The sequence below is a fragment of the Melanerpes formicivorus genome, unplaced genomic scaffold (genome assembly GCF_026170545.1).
Source record: "Melanerpes formicivorus ecotype bairdi unplaced genomic scaffold, bMelFor1.0.p_v2 SCAF_2, whole genome shotgun sequence".
NCBI lineage: Eukaryota > Metazoa > Chordata > Aves > Piciformes > Picidae > Melanerpes > Melanerpes formicivorus.
In genome coordinates, this window is record NW_027142354.1 from 2,934,901 (window position 1) to 2,962,828 (window position 27,928).

The 27,928-nt window shown below is 44.7% G+C and overlaps 1 protein-coding gene across 1 annotated transcript in view; it reads left to right on the forward strand.

Annotated features, from left to right (window-relative positions):
* The window catches only part of ZNF292 (zinc finger protein 292), an 82,753-nt gene extending 58,709 nt beyond the window's left edge, over positions 1-24,044 (forward strand). The window contains exons 5-8 of the mRNA XM_068149128.1: positions 5,744-5,946; positions 12,452-12,588; positions 13,803-13,944; positions 16,462-24,044. Coding sequence (XP_068005229.1) covers positions 5,744-5,946; positions 12,452-12,588; positions 13,803-13,944; positions 16,462-23,640 — 7,661 coding nt within the window. The 3' untranslated portion in view covers positions 23,641-24,044. The remainder of the gene's footprint in view (positions 1-5,743; positions 5,947-12,451; positions 12,589-13,802; positions 13,945-16,461) is intronic.
* The last annotated feature ends 3,884 nt before the right edge of the window (positions 24,045-27,928 follow it).

Here is a 27,928-nt window from a genome sequence, read left to right on the forward strand (position 1 = left end):
CCACTGGTGACTGGCCTCCAGCTGGATGTGGCACCGTTCACCACCACTCTCTGGGCTCAGCCCTCCAGCCAGCTCCTAACCCAGCACAGAGTGTCGTGGTCCAAGCCACGAGCTGACAGCTTAGCCAGGAGTTTGCTGTGGGGGACAGTGTCAAAGGCCTTGCTGAAGTCCAGGTAGACCACATCCACAGGCCTCCCCACGTCCCCCAGACGGGTCACCTGATCATAGGAGGAGATCAGCTAAAAAATGAATTTTTATTTAACAGGTCACACACAGTTCAGTTATGAAATAAATGTAACCAAAACTTGTGTTTTGAATGAACTTTCGAGCATTAACTGTAATGATTGTAATTACCTGGGTTAGAATAAATCCTGGGGAGCTAATGTGTAGCTTTCATGGCAAGGTCTTCCTGTATCTTGTTGAAAAGATAACAGAAAACGTTCTGATGCTTATGCAAGGTGGGCTGTCTAAAGCAGTAAACACTTAAAGGCAAGGGATTACTGAGGACTAGCAGATAGAGCACAGGCCTTAAAATACTGAATGCAGTAATTATAATAATCAGGGTGCAACATCTTGGCTTACCAGAACAGCTTAAAGTCTAAGGTCTTCCTGTATCTTGTTACAGAAAATAAGGCAAAATGTTCCAATGTTATTCCAGGCAGATTAGCTTGGAAGTAAACACCATGGGTGAAGGGATTACTGGTACCTGGTAGGAGGAAGAGCAAGGCTAGAACTGCAATTAGTCACTGGTTCATTGGTGGGTTGGCAAGAGCAGGCATGTGTTTTATAAGGTATCAGTAATGACATTAAAGGAACATTTATTTTGTTGTTTAGATAGCAGATGTCCTCTAACAAACACAAAAATGGTTGCCTCCTACCAGTTGTCTGTTAGCCTGCTCGAGTGTTCCATTGCTCCTTCATATATCATAGAATCATTAGGTTTGGAAAGGACCTCAAGGATCATCTAGTTCAAACGCCCCTGCCGTGGGCAGGGACACCTCACACTAGGTCAGGCTGGCCAGAGCCTCATCCAGCCTGGTCTTAAACACCTCCAGGGATGGGGCCTCGACCACCTTCCTTTGCAACCTGTTCCGGTGTCTCACCACCCTCATGGTGAAGAACCTTTTCATAATATCTACTCTGAATCTTCACAGTTCTAGTTTTACTCCATTCCCCCTAGTCCTATCACTACCTGATATCCTAAAACGTCCCTCCACAGCTTTCTTGTAGGCCCCCTTCAAATATTGGAAGGCCAAAATAAGGTCTCCTTGGAGCCTTCTCCTCTCCAGACTAAATAGGAGAGGAGAGCTCCAGCCCTCTGATCATCCTTGTGGCCCTTCTCTGGGCAGGTTCCATCACATCCATATCTTTCTTGTCATAGGGGCTCCAGAACTGGATGCAGTACTCCTGGTGGGGTCCCTCCAGAGTGGAGTAGAGGTTGCCATATCTTAGAATCATAGAATCAATAAGGTTGGAAAATACCTCAGAGATCACCAAGTCCAACCTGTCACCCAACACCTCATGACTACTGAGCCATGGCTTCATCTTTATTGACATGGAAAAAGGAAGAAAGAATTCACAGAACTGTAGAATCAGTCAGGGTTGGAAGGGACCACAAGGATCATCTAGTTCCAACCCCCCTGCCATGGGCAGGGACACCCCACACTACATCAGCCTGGCCAGAGCCTCATCCAGCCTGGGCTTAAACACCTCCAGGGATGGGGCCTCCACCACCTCCCTGGACAACCCATTCCAGGGCTTCACCACTCTCATGGGGAAGAACCTCCTCCTCACATCCAGCCTGAATCTCCCCACATCCAGTTTCATTCCATTCCCCCTAGTCCTATCCCTACCTGAGATCCTCAGAAGTCCCTCCCCAGTCTTCTTGTAGGCCCCCTTCAGATACTGGAAGGCCACAATGAAGTCACCTTGGAGCCTTCTCTTCTCCAGATTGAACAGCCCCAACTCTTCCAGTCTGTCCTCACAGGAGAGGTGCTCCAGCCCTCTGATCATCCTCGTGGCCCATTCATGTTTGAATGTTCTCACACATTAGCAAGCCATGGCTGATCAGTTGTAACAGTGCACAAGGATCCTGAACAAACAGCTAAGGAGTTGGTTGGAATGGTAATTCAAGCATACATCCAAAAATGCATGAAAAACAATGATGGGGTCTAACTGGCCTGATTTCTGCAAAAGGCAGGCAGTATATTCTGCCCTAAAACTGTGTGCTGGAATGACAAAAATGAAAATGGTTGACCTAACTTGAGATGGGCTTTTAGTAATATCCTGCATTAGTACTTCACAGTATCAAGTATCACAGTATCACCGAGGTTGGAAGAGACCTCAAAGATCATCAAGTCCAACCTGTCACCACAGACCTCATGACTAGACCATGGCACCAAGTGCCACGTCCAATCCCCTCTTGAACACCTCCAGGGATGGTGACTCCACCACCTCTCCGGGCAGCACATTCCAATGACGAATGACTCTCTCAGTGAAGAACTTTCTCCTCACCTCAAGCATAAAGTTCCCCTGACGCATCTTGAGACTGTGTCCTCTTGTTCTGGTGCTGGTTGCCTGGGAGAAGAGACCAACCCCCTCCTGGCTACAACCACCTTTCAGGTAGTTGTAGTGAGCAATGAGGTCTCCCCTGAGCCTCCTCTTCTCCAGGCTAAACAATCCCAGCTCCCTCAGCCTCTCCGCATAGGGCTTGTGCTCAAGGCCTCTCCCCAGCCTTGTTGCCCTTCTCTGGACATGTTCAAGTGTCTTGATGTCCTTGCTAAACTGAGGGGCCCAGAACTGGACACAGGACTCAAGGTGTGGCCTAACCAATGCAGAGTCCAGGGGCACAATGACTTCCCTGCTCCTGCTGGCCACACTATTCCTAATGCAGGCCAGAAGGAGAGGAGAAGGAGAAGTTGTGAGATAAAATGAAAGATGGTCATGAATCAGATACTGCCTAGGATGGGAGCAAGTGGAGAATAAAAGGAGGTGATTCTATTTTTCTTTTACTACACTTTGTGTTTTGTATGCTAATACCTCAAATATTAGAGGGGTCATTAATTTTACAGGCACAAAATTTAGTTTTCACCTAGAAAAAGCAGGGGTTTGAAAGTCAAGAAAAATAAGAATTATGTGAATGGGCCACATGAGTCAAGTGAAATTCAAAGCAAGTAAATTGAGAGGAATATAGTGAATGTTTCTCCCAGGAGGTGTCGGGAAGTGACTGCAAAGCCCCAAAAGGCTTTAGGAGGAGGCAATTAAAATACTCAAAGGCTGGGGGGAGGGGGAAAGTCTCATTTAGGGAAGATCAAGATTTTTACCCTAACACTAAAAGAATATAAAGAATCTGTTGTTTTTCACAGGGTCATAGAATTGTCAGGGTTGGAAGGGACCTCAAAGATCTTCTAGTTCCAACCCCCCTGCCATGGGCTGGGACACCTCACACTATATCAAGTTGCTCAGAGCCACATCCAGCTTGGCCTTAACAACTTCCAGGGAGGGGGCTTCTACCACCTCCCTGGGCAACCTGTTCCAATGTCTCACCTCCCTCATGGGGAAGAACTTCTTCCTAAGATCCAATCTGAATCTACCCAGTCTGGATCTATGCTGCTAGTTTTGCTCCATTCTTTCAGAGAAAGAGAATTCCATTGTTTTTGAAAGATGTGAGAATGTGTCATGAAATCCAGATGTAAATAATTGAGAAGCAAACAGATTTTTCATATAGTGTATATCTGGCTTGTGGGAGGAGATCTCACAGGGAGGGATTGATGTCAAAAGGAGTGAACAAAGTCGGTTCTCTCTGTTTCTATCTAGTTTAATAACCAACTGTTTGTGTTGTGGGAGGTAGAATAGAATAGAATAGAATAGAATAGAATAGAATAGAATAGAATAGAATAGAATAGAATAGACCAGAAGAGACCTTCAAGATCATCATGTCCAACCTATCATCCAACACCACCCAACCAACTAAACCATGCAACCAATCACCCTATCAAGTCTCCTTCTGAACACCTCCAGTGATGGTGACTCCACCACCTCCTCAGGCAGCCCATTCCAATGGGCAATCACTCTCTCTGTGTAAAACTTCCTCCTAACCTCCAGCCTAAACCTCCCCTGGCACAGCCTGAGACTGTGTCCTCTTGTTCTGGTACTGGCTGCCTGGGAGAACAACCTGTCTACAACCCCCCTTCAGGTAGTACTAAACCATAAGCTTCAAAGCTGAAGCAATTTTGATCTTGTAAATCTAGGTGAGACCTGAGATGTGTATGTAAGAGTAGCAACATGAAACTGCTATTAGTTTTTGCTGGACTTTTCTGCCTTCCACTGACGCACGTTGAGTTGGGTTCTTAGTTTAGACAAGTAGTTTTGACTCTGGGAGCAGCCTATCCACCAAGTCCACTGGACTAAAATGCAGCCATTCTTCTCCCTTTGGGGTTTAAACTATACACCCTCAAATGTATTCAAGAAAAGCTTCTTTTGGTGGGAAACTTAGCTGACTGAAAAACTTTGAAGGGAGTGTGGCTGGATTCTGTGAATGAATGATAGGAGATATTTAACAGCAGTAGAGAGGCATTCAGAGATGCCTCTATGATTGTCACATTTATCCTTTCATAGTAAGGTCACAGTATCGCAGTATAACAGGTTGGAAATGACCTCGAGGATCATCGAGTCCAACCTATCAACACAGACCCCATGACTAGACCATGGCACCAAGTGCCACGTCCAATCTCCTCTTGAACGCCTCCAGGGATGGTGACTCCACCACCTCCCTGGGCAGCACATTCCAATGACGAACGACTTGCTCAGTGAAGAACTTTCTCCTCACCTCGAGTCTAAACCTCCCCTGGTGCAGCTTGAGACTGTGTCCTCTTGTTCTGGTGCTGGTTGCCTGGGAGAAGAGACCAACCCCTTCCCAGCTACAACCACCTTTCAGGTCTTTCAAAGGCACATATTTGTAAGGAAGGATGAGAGAGCAGTGGCTTTGTGTTAGTTGTCTGTCTGCAGAAATGGAATGAAATTTTTATCTCAGTATTTCACTATTTGTATGAGCTCTAAATCTGTTTTGTGTGCAGCTGTTTTGCCAGGAAGTTAGAATGAGTCAAAAGCTGCAAGGGGGTAAAGGCTTTGTTGCAGGGATGCCTTGTCACAAAGATGCTTCCTAAACACCTCCAGTGATGGTATCACAGTATCACAGTATAACTAAGGTTGGAAGAGACCTCAAGGATCATTGAGTCCAACCTATCAACACAGGCCCCATGACTAGACCATGGCACCAAGTGCCACATCCAATCTCCTCTTGAACGCCTCCAGGAATGGTGACTCCACCACCTCCCTGGGCAGCCCATTCCAATGATGAACGACTCACTCGGTGAAGAACTTTCTCCTCACCTCGAGTCTAAACCTCCCCTGGCACAGCTTGAGACTGTGTCCCCTGTGACTCCACCACCTCCCTGGGCAGCACATTCCAATGGGCAATCACTCTCTCTGTATAGAACTTCTTCCTAACATCCAGCCTAAACCTCCCCTAGCACAGCTTGAGACTGTGTCCTCTTGTTCTGGTGCTGGTTGCCTGGAAGTTCTCAAAGATGCTTCTTTGGGTCGCGTTTCATAGCTGTTGCACCTTTCTTTTTTGCTGTGTATAAATTGTAGGGGTTAACCATGAATGAGTAAATGCCATCTGTTACCGCTGTAACCTGCTGTGAGACGTGTGTGTAATCTTTTGGCTTGTTTCTCTTTGAAGTGAATGAATTTTTAGTGTTTGAAGGCCCTGTCCTGCTGGATATGCGTATTAAGCACCTCATGAAAACAAAGCAATTAACGCAAGCTACTGCCCTGGCAAAACTCTGCTCTGATCATCCAGAAATCAGTGCAAAAGGCAATTTCAAGCAAACCTACCTGGTCTGTCTTTGCTCAGGATCACCAAACGAAAAGCTAATGGAAGAAGTAAGTAAAAAACAAAGTAAATGAAGAACTCCTTTATTTTCTTCAGGTTTATTTCTTTAATGCCAATAACGTCACTAATCACAGGTTGTGTTGCCACAGAAGAGGTTTTGCTTTCAAAGTAATCAACTAAAATATTTTTGGTTTGTCTTTTTTTTTCCATCTAAGTCATTTTTTTAAGTACAATGGCTCAAAACACTTAAGGAAACATAATATTAGGTCAGCAGTAGACATTTTCTGGTTCTGCCACAACTTTGTTTGAATTTGGTATCATAGTATCATAGTATCAGTCAGGGTTGGAAGGGACCACAAGGATCAGCTAGTTCCAACCCCCCTGCCATAGGCAGGGACACCCCACACTACATCAGGCTGGCCAGAGCCTCATCCAGCCTGGGCTTAAACACCTCCAGGGACGGGGCCTTGACCACCTCCCTGGACAACCCATTCCAGGGCTTCACCACTCTCATGGGGAAGAACTTCCTCCTCACATCCAGCCTGAATCTCCCCACCTCCAGTTCCATTCCATTCCCCCTATTCCTATCACTACCTGAGATCCTGAGAAGTCCCTCCCCAGCCTTCCTGTAGGCCCCCTTCAGATACTGGAAGGCCACAATTAGGTCACCTGGGAGCCTTCTCTTCTGCAGACTGAACAGCCCCAACTCCTTCAGTCTGTCCTCACAGGAGAGGTGCTCCAGCCCTCTGATCATCCTCGTGGCCCTTCTCTGGACACCTTCCAGCACGTCCACATCCCTCTTGTAATAGGGGCTCCAGAACTGGAGGCAGTATTCCAGGTGGGGTCTCACCAGAGCTGAGTAGTGGGGGAGAATCACCTCCCTCGACCTGCTGGCCACACTTCTCCTGATGCAGCCCAGGATCTGATTGGCTTTGCGGGCTGCAAGTGCACTCTGAGAGCTCCTGTTGAGCTTCTTGTCCACCAGCACCCCCAAGTCTCTCTCCTCAGGGCTGCTTTCCAGCCAGTCACTGCCCAGCTTGAAGTGCTTGAAGTGTTCTTAAGTTCTGCCTCAGATCTGCTTAGTAAAGTGAAAGGAATGGTTTTCTCATTCTTACTGTTTTAACTCTAGCACTTTGTGTAGTACCTAGTACACAGTGAGGCCCTTTAGGTGCTACTTTCAGAGAATAAATGTAACCTATTTTGACCCAACTGCTTGGGTGAAATTAAAGGTCAAATCAGATATTTGATTTGATTCAAAATATAAAGTCCTCCTTATTTCAATGCAAAAGTCCAAGAAGAGATGACAGCTTTGCTCTTCTGCATTCTTTCAGGTAACCCTATTTCTCACCCCACCCCAGAGTTTTTTCTCTGCTGTTTTCCTTCTTAAAGAAAAACTGACTGGAATTGCCAGGCTTCTTGACTGTCTGTATCTAGAATAGAAATAGAGTAGAGCAGAACAGAGTAGAATTAACCAGGTTGAAAGAGACCTTTGAGATCATCGAGTCCAACCTATCATCCAACACTATCACCATCTAATCAACTAAACCATGGCACCAAGCAACCCAGCCAGTCTCTTCCTAAACACCTCCAGTGATGGTGACTCCACCACTGCCCTGGGCAGCACATTCCAATGGGCAATCACTCTCTCTATGAAGAATTTCTTCCTAACATCCAGCCTAAACCTCCCCTAACACAGCCTGGGACTGTGTCCTCTTGTTCTGGTGCTGATTGTATGGAAGAAGAGACCAACCCCCACGTGGCTACAACCTCCCTTCAGGTAGTTGTAGAGAGCGATAAGGTCTTCTCTGAGCCTCCGCTTCTCCAGGTTAAGCAACCTCAGCTCCTTCAGCCTCTCTGCTCTTTTTTTGTCTCTTGTCATCTTTTTATGTTATTAAGTGTGTTGAAATTGATCTTTAAAGGACAAAAACTATGCAGTGATTAGAGTTGGAAAAAATTCCCACCTCAGATATAGACTAAATTCTAAGTGACAGCTTCTCACTGTGCATACTCTTCTGATGCTCAGTAGGATCGGATCAGATCTCCCTCCTCTGGCTGCTGTAGGCCTTGCCAAAACAGGCTCAGGGGGAGCTGTGACAGGGCTGTGTAATCTCCTGTTTATTTTCTGAAGACTCTCAATGAAACTTGGGATTTGTGACATTGCAAACACACTTCATTACCTTGCCCCACTGTACTCCCAAAGCAGAATGGGCTTGGTTAGTGAATGAACTGTGAATCCTGGGGACAAAAGAAATGGGACAGCCTTGTGTTTTACAATGCCCTAACGCAGATACTTTTAGACAGGGTCACAGTATCACAGTATAACTAAGGTTGGAAGAGACCTCAAGGATCATCGAGTCCCACCTATCAACACAGACCCCATGACTAGACCATGGCACCAAGTGCCACGTCCAATCTCCTCTTGAATGCCTCCAGGGACGGTGACTCCACCACCTCCCTGGGCAGCACATTCCAATGACGAATGACTCGCTCGGTGAAGAACTTTCTCCTCACCTCGAGTCTAAACCTCCCCTGGCACAGCTTGAGACTGTGTCCCCTTGTTCTGGTGCTGGTTGCCTGGGAGAAGAGACCAACCCCTTCCCGGCCACAACCACCTTTCAGGTAGTTGTAGAGGACAATGAGGTCTCCCCTGAGCCTCCTCATCTCCAGGCTAAACAATCCCAGCTCCCTCAGCCTCTCCTCATAGGGCTTGTGTTCAAGGCCTCTCCTCAGCTTTGTTGCCCTTCTCTGGACACGTTCAAGTGTCTCAATGTCCTTCTTCAACACAGTTAAACACAGAGAACCTAATTCAGATACTTCCAAAGCTCAGTTTGCTTGGGTGGCTTAGCTTTGTAGCTTCAGCTGCAGCACAGTTTGTAGTATTACTAACCATTCTGGAAAGCTCCTGTGTTGTCAAAAGAAGGAAGATCTGCTATTAACATGTCTAGGGCCACGTCCAAGCTGAGCAGGAAAGTTGTTTCATAGTGCGAGAGCAGTAAGAAAATGGGAGCAAAAAAGGTGAACTAAGTACGTACAGCTCACCCTTCAGGGATGTGAGAATTTTCATATCCATTCAGAATAGGCAGCAGAGTAGCATTTGAGCATGTTTTCTGCTTGGATTAGTCTTAATAGTTTGCTTCAATAATGTGAAGAATTCAAAGCTGCAGTATGTGAAATGCTAGACTGATGGACTTGATGGCTGGACTCGTACAGACCTGTACTGGCAGCTGGGTCCTGCAGGAACTCTGAGAGGCTGGAAAAACATTTCAGAAAGAAACCCCTTCCATTTATTGTAAGTTCAGTTTTCCTTATCCTTCCCTGATGGTCCCTGTGTGAGATGGGGTGCTGAGCGAAGCAGATGTAGGTTAATCCATCCTCTCTGAGGTATTGAGCAGTGCAGTTTTCTTTAGATGATGACTTTGAGGTTATTAAACCTCAAATGATATTCAATAAAAGGTTGTTGATATATTTATAAAGTGTCCATTCAGAGGAAAAAATTAGATGCTGTTGTCTGTACAATTGTAGTTTGATTACTGGACCAATAGCTGGGTAGAATAGAATAGAATAAACCAGGTTGGAAGAGACCTTCAAGATCCTCATGTCCAACCCATCATCCAACACCACCCAACCAACTAACCCATGCAACCAAGCAGCCTGTCAAGTCTCCTCCTGAACACCTCCAGTGATGGTGACTCCACCACCTCCCCAGGCAGCCCATTCCAATGGACAATCACTCTCTCTGTAAAACTTCCTCCTAACCTCCAGACTAAACCTCCCCTGGCACAGCCTGAGACTGTGTCCTCTTGTTCTGGTACTGGCTGCCTGGGAGAAGAGACCAACCTCTGCCTGTCTGCAACGCCCCTTCAGGTAGTTGTAGACAGCAATAACAATTCTAGCCCTTTATTAGAAACCAAACCAGGTTGGAAGAGACCTTCAAGATCATCGTGTCCAACCCATCAACCAATCCAACCCACCCAAACAGCTAAACCATGCAACCAAGCACCCCATCAAGTCTCCTCCTGAACACCTCCAGTGATGGTGACTCCACCACCTCCCCAGGCAGCCCATTCCAATGGGCAATCACTCTCTCTGTATAGAACTTCTTCCTAACATCCAACCTGAACCTCCCCTGGCACAGCCTGAGACTGTGTCCTCTTGTTCTGCTACTGGGTGCCTGGGAGAAGAGGCCATCATCTGCCTGTCTACAACCTCCCTTCAGGTAGTTGTAGAGAGTGATAAGGTCACCCCTGAGTCTCCTCTTCTGCAGGCTAAACACCATGGTGCCCAGGCAAGCTGTGCTGCCACCTTACCCAAAGCAGTGAACTAGCTGGGTGTTTGGGTGAGTGCTTCTGGTTCTTGCTTTGCATGGTCTTGTGATTTATTTTTTTTTAAGAGAGACTTCCAACAATGTTGATCACAGAACCAACCAGGTTGGAAGAGACCTTGAAGATCATCAAGTCCGACTGGTCACATAACCTTAACTAATCAACTAGACCATGGCACTAAGTGCCTCACCCAGTCTTTTCTTAAATACCTACAGGGACACTGACCCCACCACCTCCCTGGGCAGCCCATTCCAATGGGCAGTCTCTCTTTCTGTGAAGAACTTCTTTCTCAGATCAAGCCTAAACTTCCCCCTGCACAGACTGAGACTGTGTCCTCTTGTTCTGTTGCTCGTTGCTTGGGATAAGAGACTGATCCCCCCCCGGCTACAACCTCCCTTCAGGTAGTTAGAGAGCAGTAAGGTGTCCCCTGAGCTTCCTCTTCTTGAGGCTAAACAACCCCAGCCCCCTCAGCCTCTCCTCATAGGGCTTGTGCTCCAGACCCCTCACCAGCTTTGTTGCCCTTCTCTGGACCTGTTTGAGCAACTCAATATCTTTCTTGAATGGAGGGGCCCAGAGCTGGACACAGGACTCAATGATGCAATGGTCAAGTTATTCTTCAGCTGCCCATATCAAAGAACGATTACTCTAGTGTGACCTGCCAGATGTGTTAATTGGTGCAGTCAAACCAGTCTGCTGATAATCAAATTAGACAGGAGTTGTTCTAACAAGTGCCCTGATTCAGTCCTGCTACAGCAGGCTGGTAATCCTGGGTGACTGTTTTCTCTTTTGTTTTGCTACAAATCTAAGGCTTCCATCATTGCTTGACCAAATGAGTTAGGTTGCAGAGACATAATGTTCTTCTAGAATAGCTTTCAGTTGACCTGCTTCTTACTGTACAGCTTCCCTAATCTTTTAGCTTTAGTTTTTAAAAAATACTGGAACATTCATGTTAAACTTCAGATTCATTGATTGCCCACCTCTTGTATTAAAGCAATATTAACATCAGTAACAAATAAACTGGGTTAGATTTCAGGTCATACTCTTTATTTTCTATTAGGCTGCAATTTAAAGCTATAAATCTGCTCATTACAATTAAACTAAACTAAATCATGGCACCAAGCACCCCATCCAGTCTCCTTCTAAATACCTCCAGGGATGGTGACTCCACCACCTCCCTGGGCAGCCCATTCCAATGGCCAGTCACTCTCTCTATGAAGAATTTCTTCCTAACATCCAGCCTAAACTTCCCCTGGCACAGCTTGAGACTGTGTCCTCTTGTTCTGGTGCTGGTTGCTTGGGAGAAGAGACCAACCCCTGCCTCTCTACAACTTCCCTTCAAGTAGTTGTAGAGAGCAATAAGGTCTGCCCTGAGCCTCCTCTTCTCCAGGCTAAGCAACCCCAGCTCCCTCAGCCTCTCCTCATAGGGCTTTGTGCTCCAAACCCCTCGCTACATGTATGGAATATGGATATAGAACGGAATGGAACGGAACAGAATAGAATAGAAATAGAATAGAATAGAATAGAATAGAATAGAATAGAATAGAATAGAATAGAATAGAATAGAATAGAATAGAATAGAATAGAATAGAATAGAATAGAATAGAATAGAATAAGAAATAGAATAGACCAGACCAAGTTGGAAGAGACCTTCAAGATCATCAGGTCCAACCCATCAACCAATCCAACCCACCTAAACAACTAACCCATGGCACCAAGCACCCCATCAAGTCTCCTCCTGAACACCTCCAATGACGGCGACTCCACCACCTCCCCGGGCAGCCCATTCCAATGGGCAATCACTCTCTCTGTATAGAACTTCTTCCTAACATCCAACCTAAACCTCTCCTGGCACAGCCTGAGACTGTGTCCTCTTGTTCTGGTACTGGCTGCCTGGGAGAAGAGACCAGCTTCCGCCTGGCTACAACCTCCCTTCAGGAAGTTGTAGAGAGCAGTAAGGTCACTAGGACAGCATATACAAGTAAGTCTTTTATCTGAAAACCAAGTTACAGTCACTGCAACAAAACAATTCTCCCCCTGGCATTATAAGTTTTGATGCAATCTGGAAATGCACTGATTTGCTTGTAAGCATATCCCTGTGTGACAGAACCTACCTTCCACATCACTGCTTTTATGCCCTTTTTCGGTCTGGTTTTACTAAAGATCATAGAATTGCATGTCTGAAAATGAAAGCACTCCCTTAGCCTTGGCCTTCTTTTCTTTTCCTCCCTTCTAGATAGCAGAAGTAGATTGCAAAGATGCTCTAGAAATGATCTGTAACCTGGAATCTGACGGCGATGAAAAAACTGCTCTAATTCTATGCGCAGCGTTTTTATCTCGCCAGCTGCAGCAAGGAGAGATGTACTGTGCCTGGTGAGTCTGAATGCCGTTTTCTGTCTAACGGTACAAAAGCAAAGTGTGGGGAGGACATTACTGATACATAAGATGTAAGCTGACTTTATTTAGCTGATAAAATCTGTAAGCTAAACAGGAAGGAGGTAAGGCTGTTGAAAAGCTAGGAAAGGGGGGCGGGGGGAAGATGCTTGACAAGGTTAGCTTCCATTAGCAGTATTTGAAGGCTCTGTGTATGATGAGGCATTCACAAATACCAGTAGCTGGTTCATAATATTTCTTGCCAACAATCTGATGCTGTAGAAAGAAGGAATTTATTAACTGGAGGCAGCTAGTCAGCATTACATAAACATTTAATGTGTAAATACTCTTCCTTTCTGTCCTGATTTGATCACTCAGTATTTCTGTCTCTACCAAGCTTCTAGTAAAAGAGGAGCTCTTCACTACTGTAGCAAGTTTAATAAGCTAGATGAAGGTACTTGTTGTTTATGACTTGCTTTTGTGTCTGTGGGAACAAAGAAGTTGTATTTGAGCTGTTAGGGTCTGAATTTACAATTGCTAAGGGTTTGATTGTACTTTCAAACCTGCACAGTTCCTGAAGGACTTGCTTTGTACATCTCCCTTTCACGTGCAGCAGCAGCAGCAGGAGAATATCTGCTAATGCAGGATTTTGCTTTGACAGATTCTGCTAAAGCTTTGGGGTTTGCACCATGTCACCAGGTACTAAATACTCTTGGCTATTTGCACCTAAGGGAGGAATGAACTAGTGAGTTACTGTGAAGTAATACTGTTGGGCTTTGGGGTCTAATTTCTCACTAAATCACAGATTCACCTCTTAAAAGAGAGCAGCTCGAGAAAAATGTGTCTACCACGGAGAAGAGGCATCTTCCTGTAGCTGTTTGCAATTACTAGGAATTCAGAAGTACAGATTTCCAGTCTGTGAAGAGTAAACTACTTTGCAAGACCTTTTCCAAAGTCCCACCAAGAGTCTTTAAATTATGTGGCATAAATTGTAGTAATTACTGGTTTTGTTCTGAGCTGTCCTCCTGGAATTGAGTCATTGTAATAATGTTGAGCATCACATAGTGTGGGCATATTAATAAAGGCTTTTCTCTGTAAGATAACTCTGAATAAATACACATTTATTTGTTATTTTCATTCCTCAGAGACAAAATAGAAACTGTTCAGATCAGTGTTTGCATTGCTGACCCTGAAATCTTGTTCTCTTGTTCCAGGGAACTGACTCTTTTCTGGAGTAAACTGCAGCAAAGGGTAGAGCCTTCTATTCAAGTGTATCTAGAGAGATGTCGGCAACTTTCTGTGCTAACTAAGACTGTTTATCACATTTTCTTCCTGATTAAAGTAATTAATTCAGAGGTAAGGATACTCCTGAAGGAGTATTTTTGACACTTTTAATGGAACTGTAACCAGGAAAATTCATGACAGCTACTTAGACATCCTGTCTCTTGGTGTAGCATCAGCTTTGGGCTAGTCCGAATTTGCTTTAGGAAAGGCTGCAGCAGATTCCTGCTGCAAGTAAACTGTAAGTTGATTCATTTTGAATCATTAACAACTTTCCTGTTCTTGGGGGGGGGAAAAAGGGTGGCAGTGGAGAAGGCTAAACAGAATACCTGGATGCTATTACTACAGGAAGGCTGGGGAAGGACTTCTCAGGATCTCAGGTAGTGATAGGACTAGGGGGAATGGAATGAAGCTAGAGGTGGGGAGATTCAGGCTAGATGTGAGGAGGAGGTTCTTCACCATGAGTGGTGAAACCCTGGAATGGGTTGTCCAGGGAGGTGGTCGAGGCCCCGTCCCTGGGGGTGTTTAAGAGCAGGCTGATGAGGCTCTGGCCAGCCTGATCTAGTGTAGGGTGTCCCTGCCCATGGCAGGGGGGTTGGAACTAGATGATCCATGTGGTCCCTTCCGACCCAGAATGAAACTATGAAACTATAAGATGAAGAAAAAAACCCAAGAGGTGAAGTTACAGCCACTACCTCTATGAGGTCTATTCTGTTGGGTGGTCCTAGCAGCCCTTCTCAACATTTTCTTTATTACAAACATCACTGAAAATGGAGAGGAAGAGCTTATGAGGAAAGGAAATGAAGGCTGCATATTGATACATAATAAAATGACAAAGCTTTAAAGAAAAAAAAGAAGTCTTTTGTTTTCTGAAATTAAATACCTGCCTCTTGTGGTCTGAGATCCAATGTTGTATGCATCTATCTCATTTAACTTTGTCATCTAATTGTCCTAGTTCCCTCTCATTAATAGCTGCACTGTTCATAACTAAATTGGCATCTTCTGAAAGCTTTCAGTTGGGAGACTTCTGTAATTTGGTATATTCTGACAATGTTTCCTTTTTTGCTTTTAAAGTGTTTTGGCTTGGGTTTCTAATCTTAAAGACTATTAAAATCTGGGGGGGGGGAAGGGAGGTGGAATAGCTTTCACAGAGTGTTCTAATACTAAGAGCTCTGTCTGCTCCAGGCCATATTGATGTTTTTTTTTCTAGTGAGCTGATTTCATTGATGCCACAAATTGGGAGACCATGTGGGCAGTAGAGCTGTGCATTCATCAATTCACTGGACTTCATTCTCACGTCCACCACAGCCTTTCTGTGCATCCTTGGCAAGCATAAAGGGACTGTGAAGTGGCCATAAACATAATTTACGCTGCCTGAGGGCATGAATGAGAAAATACCACATGACCTTTGGAACATTTGAATGCTGGAACATTTAGCTATTACTTACTCCTTGCGGTGGGAATGGAGCTATATATGCAGTCAAGGGCAGTTGACCTAATTGGCATAACCATTAAAAATCAAAATAAACCTTTATACTTTAAGGGATTTCCAAATGATCTTTTTGAAGATCACACGCTTCTCTCCAGCTGGAGCACTTTTTTAAGCATTTGGATTCTACCCACTGTTAATGCTCCACAGAAGCTCATCTCAAATAACTGTTACACAACTGGCGGGCTTTATTTCATGGAAAAGGCTCAGTATTGCTCTAGCATAAGCTGAGCACCTCTAACATTCAGTCCTAAGGTCCTCCAACTAGATGGAGTTAATGTGTGGTTTATTTAAAGGTAAACTCTCACCTGTTTTCATGCTACTTAAAAAAAAAAACAACAAAGTTATGCAACTTGCTGAATAGCGTGTAAGGGACAAACCACTATGTTTCTTAAAGCAAAACGTATTAGTATAAATTCCAGGTGCATTTTTTGGACACTTAGAGTTGTATAATGATGTATTCTATTTGCAAATACAGAAAGGGTTAGGATGAGCTAAGAAGTGTGGCCAGCAGGTCGAGGGAGGTGATCCTCCCCCTCTACTCAGCTCAGGTGAGACCCCATCTGGAGTACTGCATCCAGTTCTGGAGCCCCTATTACAAGAGGGATATGGACATGCTGGAAGGTGTCCAGAGAAGGGCCACGAGGATGATCAGAGGGCTGGAGCACCTCTCCTATGAGGACAGACTGAAGGAGTTGGGGCTGTTCAGTCTGGAGAAGAGAAGGCTCCGAGGTGACCTAATTGTGGCCTTCCAGTATCTGAAGGGGGCCTCCAAGAAGGCTGGGGAGGGACTTCTCAGGATCTCAGGTAGTGATAGGACTAGGGGGAATGGAATGAAGCTGGAGGTGGGGAGATCCAGGCTGGACATGAGGAGGAAGTTCTTTACCATGAGAGTGGAATGGAATGGGTTGTCCAGGGAGGTGGTCGAGACCTCGTCCCTGGAGGTGTTTAAGCCTAGGCTGGATGAGGCTCTGGCCAGGCTGATGTAGTGTGGGGTGTCCCTGCCCATGGCAGGGGGGTTGGAACTAGATGATCCTTATGGTCCCTTCCAACCCTGACTGATACTATGATACTATGATACTAAAATCAGTCTTGCTTTGCAGATTGATGGTGCTGGACTTGCAACCTGCATTGAACTGTGTGTGAAAGCGTTGCGCTTGGAATCCGGTGAAAACACGGATGTCAAGATATCGATTTGCAAGACTATTTCCTGCTTACTTCCAGATGATTTGGAGGTTAAACGTGCTTGTCAGCTGAGTGAATTTCTTCTCGAACCCACTGTGGATGCATATTATGCTGTTGAAATGCTGTATAATCAGCCTGACCAGAAGTACGATGAAGAGAATCTTCCAATACCAAATTCTTTGCGCTGTGAACTCTTACTTGTACTGAAAACTCAGTGGCCTTTTGATCCAGAATTCTGGGACTGGAAAACTCTCAAGCGTCAGTGTCTGGCACTTATGGGAGAGGAGGCATCCATTGTGTCATCCATAGACGAACTGAACGATAGCGAAGTGTACGAGAAGGTTGACGATTGCGAAGATGAGAGTAAAGAAACTTCTATGAATGGGCTTGCTGGCACTTTTGATGAAGCTACAAGCCTTCTTAGGGGTATCAATGATGAGAAACAGAAAAAGAGGGAAATTAAAAAGCTCAGAGAGAGGGGGTTCATATCAGCTAGGTTCAGGAACTGGCAAGCTTATATGCAGTATTGCGTGTTATGCGACAAAGAGTTCTTAGGTCATAGAATAGTGAGGCATGCACAAAAACATTACAAAGATGGAATTTACAGTTGCCCTATTTGTGCCCAGAATTTTGATTCTAAAGAAAGCTTTGTTCCCCATGTAACTTTGCATGTTAAAAAATCCAGCAAAGAGAGATTGGCTGCTATGAAACCACTGAGAAGATTGGGAAGACCTCCCAAAATAGTAACTGCCAACGAGAGTCAGAGAACTGATTCCATATCCAAACTGGAGCAGCGGCCCATTAAGAAGAACAGTCTCTATTCAACAGACTTCATTGTGTTTAACGATAACGACGGCTCGGATGATGAAAACGATGACAAAGACAAACCTTACATACCAGAGCTATTGCCAGTCCAAAAGCCACTCCCTGTCAATGAATTCACCTGCCCTGTAACATTTTGTAAAAAAGGCTTTAAGTATTTTAAGAACCTAATAGCACATGCCAAGGGGCACAAGGACAATGAAGAAGCTAAACGCTTTCTTGAAATGCAGAGCAAAAAAGTGATATGCCAGTACTGTAGACGACATTTTGTAAGTGTTACTCACCTGAATGATCATTTACAAATGCACTGTGGCAGCAAGCCTTACATCTGCATACAGATGAAGTGTAAGGCTGGGTTTAACAGTTACGCCGAGCTGCTGACGCATCGGAAAGAGCATCAGGTCTTCAGAGCAAAGTGTATGTTCCCTAAATGTGGCAGAGTGTTTTCTGAAGCCTATTTGCTCTATGATCACGAAGCACAACACTATAATACCTATACCTGCAAAGTCACAGGCTGTGGAAAGGTGTACCGGTCTCAGAATGAACTGGAAAAGCACATCGAGGACCACAACAAGCAGCCTGAAGAAGTACAACAGCCTGAGAGCCAGCCTGATCAGCCTGATCTTAGTCAACCTTCTGAAGATGCTGAAAATACTGATGGAGTTTCTGTTAAAGAGGAATTGACATCTCCTCTGGCTGACGACCAAAGCAGTTTTACTGAAGGAGAAAATACTGTCTGGAATGAAATCAAAGCAGAGCCAGTAGGGAATGAAAGTGTAAACGCATCAGCGAGTCTACTGGAGCAAAGCGATTCCTTGCCTAGTGCTGGTTCGGAGCAGTCTCCTTCAGATTCAGTGAAGACAGAAGTGGCAATTCCAGCAAGCAGCATTAAGGTGACTGCAGTTAACCAGAAGATCCTAGATAACATTGCAAAAAGAGGTAAACTGGCTGCTACTGACATTCAGGTAGATACTGCTAAACCTGGAGCCCAACTGTTGTGCTCATCGGTTGACCCTTGTTTTCCAGTTTTCCAAGAGAGAAGGGAAGACGACCATCTCAGCCAGAATGTTCAGAACGTTTCTGTGACCTCAGACACACTAAAACCAGAAGCCCTTGAATCAAAAAGCTTAGAAAGACAAGCCAGCATCGTAAATCCATTCAACCTGCAGAATCAGGCAGGGTATCGAAACAGCGTACCCCTTTCCAAACTTGAAATTGAAGACAGTATTAAGGCTGCAGCTAATCTATATAACCTGCCTTTAAAAACATTAGAAAGTATTACGTTTGTCCCTTCGCAGCCTAACGTCACTAACTCTTTAGTTCCAGCTGTGCCACCGGCAGCCCCCATTCAGAAGTTTAACTGTCAGGTCGAGGGGTGTACTCGAACGTACAACTCTTCACAGAGCATCGGCAAACACATGAAGGCAGCACACCCTGACCACTACGCCGCTTTTAAGTTGCAGCGTAAGAACAAGAAGCCCCGAAAGTCCAGCGGTCTGCAGCACGTGCCCAGCGATGGGAAGGTCGTCTACCTCGCGCTGCCCCAAGTGGGCAACCCCAGCGCCGCTGCTTTTGCTGCACAGAACAAACCCAATTTGAATCCTGCCTGTTCCAGTCAAGTGCAACACATCTCAGGCACGCTCTTCCCAACCCACCTAGAAAATGTGGCCAATCCTATGTTGCCTGTCGTAGAAAGTGTCATAAATCCAGGTTTGTCGACTCGTATTAAAAGTGAGCCCGAGAGTGTTTTATGTTCACAGATGGAAAATCTGTCTGGCACAACTTTACCTTCCCAGTTGGATGACCTGGCAAAAACAGTTATGCCTCTGAATATCGATGGCAATTCAGATCCTTTTCTTCCTTTGCCCGCAGAAAATGGCCCACTGTCTCTCTTTCCTTCCTCAGCAGAGAATCCCCCCAATTCAGTCTTCTCACAAGTGGAAAATAACACAAATAACTTTTCATCACAATTAGAAGGAAACACTAGTTCTGCTTTCCCAAAAGAGGAAACTGTTGATCAGCTGTTTCCCTCACGATTGAGTACTGAAAATAACTTCAGTGAAACTAGTTCTCAACATCCAGCTTCAGACAAGATGAAAAAAGATCACTGCCGGGGCCCGAATGGGAAAGAAAGAAAACCAAAGCATAACAAGCGGGCAAAGTGGCCAGCAATAATTAGGGATGGCAAATTTATCTGTAGCAGGTGTTTCAGGGTCTTTACTAATCCCAGATCACTTGGTGGTCACTTATCTAAGAGGTCTTACTGTAAGCCTCTTGATGGATCAGAAATTTCTCCAGAAGCTTTGCAGGCTAATGGACAATCTTTGCTTGCCAGTATGATTCTTTCCTCAAACTCATTACACTTGCATCAACCCCAGGAGTCTGCTTTCAATCCAGAGATGTATTTTAAAGATCCATCATTCCTCCAGTTACTTGCAGCTGAAAATCGTTCCACAGCCTTACTGCAGACTATGTTTCCACGGGTCAGCATGACTAACTTTAATAGCAGTGGGAACGAGGAAGGAAATCAAATTATAAAGCAAGCCTTGGAAACCGCAGGGATCCCCAGTACCTTTGATAACCCAGAAGTACTTCCACATGTAGTTACAAGTCGCGTCACTGGTACCGCTCCAATAAACGCAGCTCTTCTCCCCAACTCAACCACTTCCCCCCTCCTGCAGACAGTCTGTAACCCCAGTGCCCTGCTAACAGACCAAAACAGGATCCTCAATGCCAAAATTCCTCCAATAAATGAATGCAAAAGTTTGCCTGTTTTTGCAACAGAGGACTTAATGCTAAAGACTCTTGAAAACGGCCTGTGCCCTGGCTCGTTTTCTAACGCTGTAGCAGCTGCACAAAACTTTGCAGGGAGCAGTTCACGAGTTTCAGTTATAAGTAGTCCCCAAAATTCAGGATCAAGTGACTTGAATAAGAAGGGAACCAGCGCTTCAAAGAGGAAGAGAAAAGCAACTACACCCTTGCTTGCACCCAACACACCACAAAAAATAGCAGTAAATAATGCACCAATGATGGGACTTGTAATGAAAAGCACTGAAGGAAACATGCAAATGCAGGGAGAAAGTTTTCAGGCCAACTTGCTGGCAAATTGTGGCTCTCAGGCGGTGGTGGAAAATCTTACACAGAAACTCAATAATGTTGACAATCAGTTATTTATGGCCAGTATCAAAGAGAACTTCAAAACAAACCTGGAAGCTCATCCAATGCTACCCCCTTTAACAGTGAAAACTGAAAATGGGGATTCCCAAATGATGCCTGTAACATCTTGTGTGCAAGCAAATTTGGAGGAACAGATCTCAGAAGACAATGTCATGCAGAACTTCGAAAAAACTCTAGAAATTATTAAGACTGCTATGAATTCACAGATACGTGAAGTGAAAACTGAAATTCAGGATACCATTGCTGCTGCAGGACAGACCTTGCAAGTAAACAATGCTCAGGCTTCCTTGGGAGATTCGATCCACAGTGTAAAACTGCCCACTCCCACGCCCTTTGCTGTGCACCCAGGGGGTGGCACTGCTGCAAAGAGTAGCTCTCCTCAGTCTGAACCACCTCAAAAGGATGACACGCAAATGTTGGAAATTTTGGAGGGCTTGCAAAAACTGAAGCTAGAAAGTGATTCACCCATTCAGGTTCCTGAGACTATTTCTCATTACCCTCCAACAGTTAGGCTAGCACCAGCAATTCCTGTTGTACCGACTGAAAATAAGCTCCTCGTCCAGATGTCTTCAGAGGCAAATAACATTCAGTTCAGTGACAAAGTTAATAAGCCTTTTGTGTGTCAGAACCCCGGCTGCAACTATAGCGCGATGACAAAAGACGCGTTGTTCAAACACTATGGCAAGGTTCATCAGTACACAGCCGAAATGATACTAGAAATTAAGAAACACCAGCTGAAGTTTGCTCCCTTCAAATGCGTTGTAGCTACCTGTCCAAAAACCTTCACGAGAAACTCTAATCTCCGAGCCCACTGTCAGCTCGTGCACCATTTTACCACAGAGGAGATGGTGAAATTAAAAATTAAAAGGCCTTATGGCAGAAGACCTCAAAATGAAATTACAAACACAGCCCCGCAACCTGTCGAAATAAAACCTTTGCAGACACTAATGACAGAAAACAAAACTACAGCTCCATTGGTCAGTGAAGCTCAGGTAAAAGAAGCTGTAGAGCCTGTGAAAGTCTTGGAGAAAGTTCTGCCTGAAAATAATATTCCCGAAAGACTGGAAAAACCTCCTCAGGTGGTGTTTGTTCCACCAGAGCAACAAAATGCAGCTTCCCTTGGTAGCACAGAGGAAGAATCCCAAGTACACAAGGTTAGGAAATACAGGAAGGAAAAAGAGGAGAGAAAACGTAGGAAGCCCATAACAAAATCCCTGGAGTTTCCCACTAGGTACAGCCCTTACAGACCCTATCGGTGTGTCCATCAGGGCTGCTTTGCGGCTTTTACGATACAACAAAACCTTATCCTTCATTACCAAGCTGTGCACAAATCAGACCTCCCTGCCTTCTCTGCTGAAGTGGAGGAGGAGAATGAGCCAGGCAAAGAAGAACAAGAAGAGGTAGAAACCAAACCCGCTGTCAGAGAGTTCAGGTGTGAGGTGAATGACTGCTCTCGCATCTTCCAGGAAGTCACCAGCTTGCTACAGCATTACATGAAGCTCCATAACATGACCGCAGAGCAGATTGGAAACATGAAATCAGCTCCAGAGGTGGGAAGGTTTTTTTGTGATCAGTCTCAATGCAAGTCTTCGTTTACAACGTATCTTAGCTATGTCGTACATCTCGAGACAGATCACAGCGTTAAGGTAAAGCCAAACAAAGTAGAAGACGACGGTGTGTTCAGGTGCGACTGCGAAGGCTGTGACCGGATTTACGCTACTAGGTCTAACCTCTTGAGGCATATATTTAACAAACATAATGACAAACACAAAGATCATCTAATAAGACCCAGGAGACTGACACCCGGTCAGGAAAACATCTCAAGCAAAGCAAATCAGGAGAAACCGCTGAAGTCCAAACAGAGAGGACTGAAAAACAGATCGGGAAAAGAAGGTAACAGACTGGCAATGAAAACAAAGCGAAAGAAAAATGTCAACTTGGAAACCAAAAACTCAAAAGCAATGCCAGTTCCAGAAAACAAGGCTTACTCCCTGAAATGTGGCAAGCACGTGTACACCATCAAGGCTAGGAACGATGCCTTGTCGGAATGTACCAGCAGGTTCATCACTCAGTATCCCTGTATGATCAAGGGATGTTCCTCCGTAGTTACCAGCGAAAGCAACATCATAAGGCATTACAAATGTCACAAGCTGTCCAAAGCATTCACTTCCCAACACAGGAATCTTCTTATTGTATCTAAAAAGCACTCTGTCCTAGAAGTAAAGGAAGCCTCTTGTGAGCAAGAGGAGGCTGATAAAACAAGTGACGAGAAAGAGCCCGAACCAAGTCTGACTGTGAGCAATAATGACACAAGCACACCTATGTTACCACAAAAGGAAGCTGAGAAAGGTGAGAAGGACGAAGTAGATGAACTGACAGAACTGTTCATAACTAAACTCATAAATGAGGATTGCTCAAGTGCTGAAAATCAAGCAAAAGTTTCTTCCGATGTAAATAGTGACTTGCAGGAGACCAGCTCGTGCCCCTTAGAAAAGCAAAAACCAAACAATTTAAAAAGAGCAAACAAAGAAAAAAATGTGTCTCAGAATAAGAGGAGGAGAGCTGAAAAAGCAGAGGAAGCCCTGCCTGCTGAGGTGAGTAGCATGCCCAGGGAGGAAGAGACTGCCGTCGCCATTCAAACAGCTGAAGAGCAGCCTGCTGCTTTCGACTGGAGCTCATTTAAGCCGATGGGTTTTGAAGTGTCATTCCTCAAGTTCCTTGAAGAGTCTGCTGTGAAGCAAAAGAAAAACAGTGAAAGAGACCACCACAGCAGTGGCACCAAAAAAGGATCCCATGCCAACTCCCGAAAGCCGAGCGAGAAGACCCCCGTAGCGGCTAACAATGTCACCTGGTCGTGTTCCGAAACGGAAACCCTCGTCCCGTTTGCCAACCCATCGCAGCTTCCGTGCGGCGACAACGTCAAGATCGTTTTAGACAAGACTTTTAAAGACTGCACCGAGCGTGCTCTGAAGCAGCTTCAGGAGATGAAACCTATCGTCAGTTTGAGAAAGCTCGAAGGACGCTGGGAAGATAATCCGGAGGTCTCGGCTGCAAAAGTTACTGTAGCGGGTACCAAGGAAAGGGAGAAAAAATACTGAATGCCTAATGTGTTTGACTATGACCTTTAATAAAGTTTATTTTGACTAGGAAGCCATCAAGCATGCTAGTATCTGTGGAGCTCTTTTGATTTCCAAGTGGTTTAATCTAGCAAAAAACATGACACCAGTCATGTAAATGTCTTATTTGTTTTTATCCCTATGGGACTTGAAGAACAGAGTAATTGCTTCAGTTTTGTAAATACTTGATCAGAAACCTCAACTTTCTATCGGACACTGTCCTTCCCATGAACTAAATCTTTGTGAGTCGTCCGTGATTGGTACCTTTCGCCAGGTCACTGCTCGTGTAGAACGGTTCTCTTTATTTGTAGATACTTTTGGTTTGGGGGAGGGGGTTTATTTCTTTTGTTTGTGTTTTTGTTTTGGGGTTGTTTGTTTTTTTTTTGGGGGGGGGGGTGGGGTTAGGGGATGTTTTGGGGGTGGGGTTGTTTGGGGTTGGTTTTTTTTTTTTTGTATATATTTATTATTGTAAATCATTTGCTGCCACCAGCAAGTCTGTAAGTCTAAACTATTAAAAATGACACATTTATATTGGGAACTTTAATTTCTAACGAAGCGAGCCGAGTTTTTAACGCTGTCCTTTAGTCGTTTTAACTTCAGAACTTTGGAACTAAGCCTAGCTGAGTCTTGACAACACCCACTTTTGTTTTTGCATACAGCATTTATTTACAGGAGGGGAGCTGGATGAAAAAACAAAAAACAAACCACATTTCATAGACTTAAAACCTACCGACACACGCTGAGTTTTGTACATGGGAGCGCCCAGGCTCTACGGATGATACCCATAGGTAGTTAACTCCGTGACTACAATAGTTTTCCCTTAGAGCTGCCTTTATTTTTCATTGCTTTTCCTTGGAGACAAAGCATTTATGTTTTGGTTTTGGGGGGGTTTTGCTTTTTTCCATAATAAGAATGGAAATGTGAATAAAAACCTAGTTTGCTACGTTGGGAGATCTAAAACAACATTTGGTATTGAAGAAACCCATTGTGAATGTGATAGAAAATTAGTAGTGTGGAGCAGTTGTATATATATATATTTGAGGTGGTGATTTGTGAAGTAGCCCAGTATTGCCTTAAATAAAAATCACATTTCATTTTCTTGTTTTATACATGTGATCTTATAAAGGTTATTTTTGTTTCTGTAACTTAGATTGGTGTATAGTTTTAATTTTTGTTAAGAAAAAAAGGGCAAAGCAAAACCAACAAAAAAAAAAGAACAACAAACTGACTTCAGAAACCGGTTTTTGTACATAGTGGGTTTATAAAAAAAACAGATGGTTTATTTTGATAATACCAGTTTGGTATCTATCTATCTATCTATGAAATATGTGAGTCCTTATGCCATACCATTACAAACTGAATAAAACAAGGCACTTTCTGAAAGGAAAGTGAGATTGTGGTCTTACGGCGAGACTCGGTGGTTGTGCTCTCTTGATGGCATAGGCTCCCTCCACGCTCTTCTGCCTCTTTGCTGACTGTACCCGCCAGCACTCTCTCCACCTCTCTATTCCACACTGGAACAAGCCTCAGAAGCGGTGCCAGCTGTAGTGCCCGGGATTGGAGCAATTCTCTGTATGCTGCTAACGGAACCGACAGGTGTCTGGTTTGCTTGAGTAACCCAAAGCGTGAATGCATTGGTGGGAGCTGGCAGTGCCCAGGAATCGTCAGTGTTGGGTTTCCTCTGTGCTCACGTACTTGACTCGGATGGGACAAACCTGCTGAAATGTCTGGTACCAAAAATTTCTCTTGGATGATTCTAATTACTGGATGTGACCTCCTTTCAGTAATATAAAGTAGTCTTCATCTTAGGAGAGATTGGCTTGATTTTTTTTTTCCCTTTTCTATAGACTTGTCTTGCCATGTAAAACTTTGCATTAAATGCTACACTTGATCGTTCTTAAGCTATTCATCTGGATTCTGTGGCAGTTTACTTCAATAGCAGTGCAGAGGGCATGTTCCTACAGCCAAATGAAATGACTTGTGAGAGTGAGGATTATGTGTGAAAAAGTGGATAAGGCAGCAGCATTTTAGCTTGGGCATAGCCCTTGGCTTGCTGTCTGGTGCTAACTGCATACCTTGCCAGAGAGCCCATGCCACCATTCCAGCAGAGCCTGTTTGCTCCTCTTGCTGTTGATCCCTCCCAAGTGACTAAACTGGTACTACTGCCAAGGTAGCAAATGCAGTCTGAATGATAAAGCCAAAACTGCATTTGAGCTAGGAGACATCATTGTAGTCATCATAAAGCACAGGATACTGCATTCTACTTACCAGAGGCTTCACCATGTCCCTGGATGGAGTTACTGTTGGATGCCAGCTGCAGTGATTGCAGAGAGGATCTTCTGCCGAGAAGAGGGTGGAAAACCTATGTTGATCCTCATGCACAAAGCTCAACTCAAAGCTCTTGTTTTCCAATGTACCTAAGCACTGCAGTCACTGTTAAGAGACCTCACAACTGTCTATTTGTAGAAGACTTGTGTGTTGTGCAAGTTAAGTAGTTTCAGTATTGACATTCCCAATGATAGCTACTGCATCATCTGCAGTTTTTAGACTGAGAATAGCATACACCTGTTTAGCTACACAGGATGCTATTTAAAGAGAAAAAGGAGGGGGAGGAGAAGAAAAAAAAACCACAACAATTAGTGCCATAAATATCCAGGGAGTAATTTCTGGTTTGCATCTGAATAGAAGGTCTGGATTTTTAAGAATTGAATTTTTAATGTTGTCTTATCCCAGTTGATTAAAGTAGGTGTAGTCAGTGCCCCCTGTGGCACATTGCCTCTTAGGTAGGTCTTGGCAGCCTGTCCAACAGGTAAGCCAGGATGTTATTTTGTAATCTTTTAGTCTGGATTAAAGTGTGGGACCAAAAGTAGAGTCTGATTTGAGATGATGCCATGGACTGCAGAGGGCACTGTGGTTTGGTAAAGTCACCTACAAAAGCTCACAAGGCAATAACATTTGTATTTTCATGTAGATACTTTACCTTGAATGTGATGTGTAAAACCTTCTGCCATAGCTGCAGCAGTTTGTCTGAACCAACAGCTCCTCCACAGCCTGGGGCTGTACCCCTGCCCCGGGGGCTGCCAGGAGGCTCTGCCAGTTGTCAGCTCTACCAGCACTGTCTCAGCTTGCAAGGTGACTTGACACCTGCAGGCTGATGCTGCCAGCCCCTGCCCCACCACCTAGTCCCTCTTTGCCTTCTCCCTTTTTCTACCTGCTGGTCTGTTTCTGACTTCCAGGCGTGTCACCCATGAACTGCAGTGCATTTGATCAGACACTATTTTAGCCCCCCGTCACCATCAGGAATGTGCTGACTCAACCAGCAATTGCTGATGGGGAAGCAACCAAACCAAGGAGTCAATGCAGAGTACAGACTGGCTTGTGAGTGAAAGGCATCTTTAAAACCAGCAGTCAACCCCTCTGGTAGTTAACTGTTCATAAAGAAATCTTACCTTGTCTGAGCACTAATTCAGTGTAAGAAAAGGTTTGTCTTCACGTGTTTTGGTGTGGTGGTTCTCAGCAGATGGGGAAGATCTTGGTCCTAGAGTGGTCCTGTCTATGGCTGTTGCATAGCAAGGGAGCAATGCTTGTGAAAGAAACTGAAAGCAGTCACTGGCTCAGGGGAGGAAAGGTGTTGGCTGTATTCTTGTTGTTTTCTGTGCCAAAGAATAGGTTGAGGCTCCCACCTGCATGGGCATGTTACCTTGAGGATTAGGCCAGCAGGCTGAGAGGAGCTCACTGAAGCAGGAGCTGGGCCAACAGCTTCTGCCTGTGCCCTGCTTTTTTCTTTGACTTTTGTTTTTCAAGCCTTGTCCATCACGGGGCAAGGAGGTTATTTGGCTTGTAAAGCAAATGAGGATCTGCACAAGACTTGGAACTTTCCATGTTTGCAGAGATGTTTTGAAATACGGCTGAGGTAAATATTTTTGTATGAGCTTGCATGGAGCGGTCATTTTATTTCTCCATTACAGCCTAGGCTCAGGTCAGCTTTGTACCAATTACCTACTGTGTGCTTGAGGAGACTCTGCTTTTTACCATCTCAAGAGGGGAAAAAAGCCCATGTAGCACCTGAACTGAGATTTGTAAAGTTTGGCTGTTTGAGTGACTTGGAAGTTGAATACACAAGAAAAGCCTTTAAGCCTTTAGTTCAGGGACCGAGCTTATAAACTCATTTGAACCAAAAATGTGAGAGCAAATTACTTCAGGAATGGATGGATGAGTGGAATTGGAACTGGGAGCACAAAGGATTATAAAGGCAGGGAAAGGGGAAGGG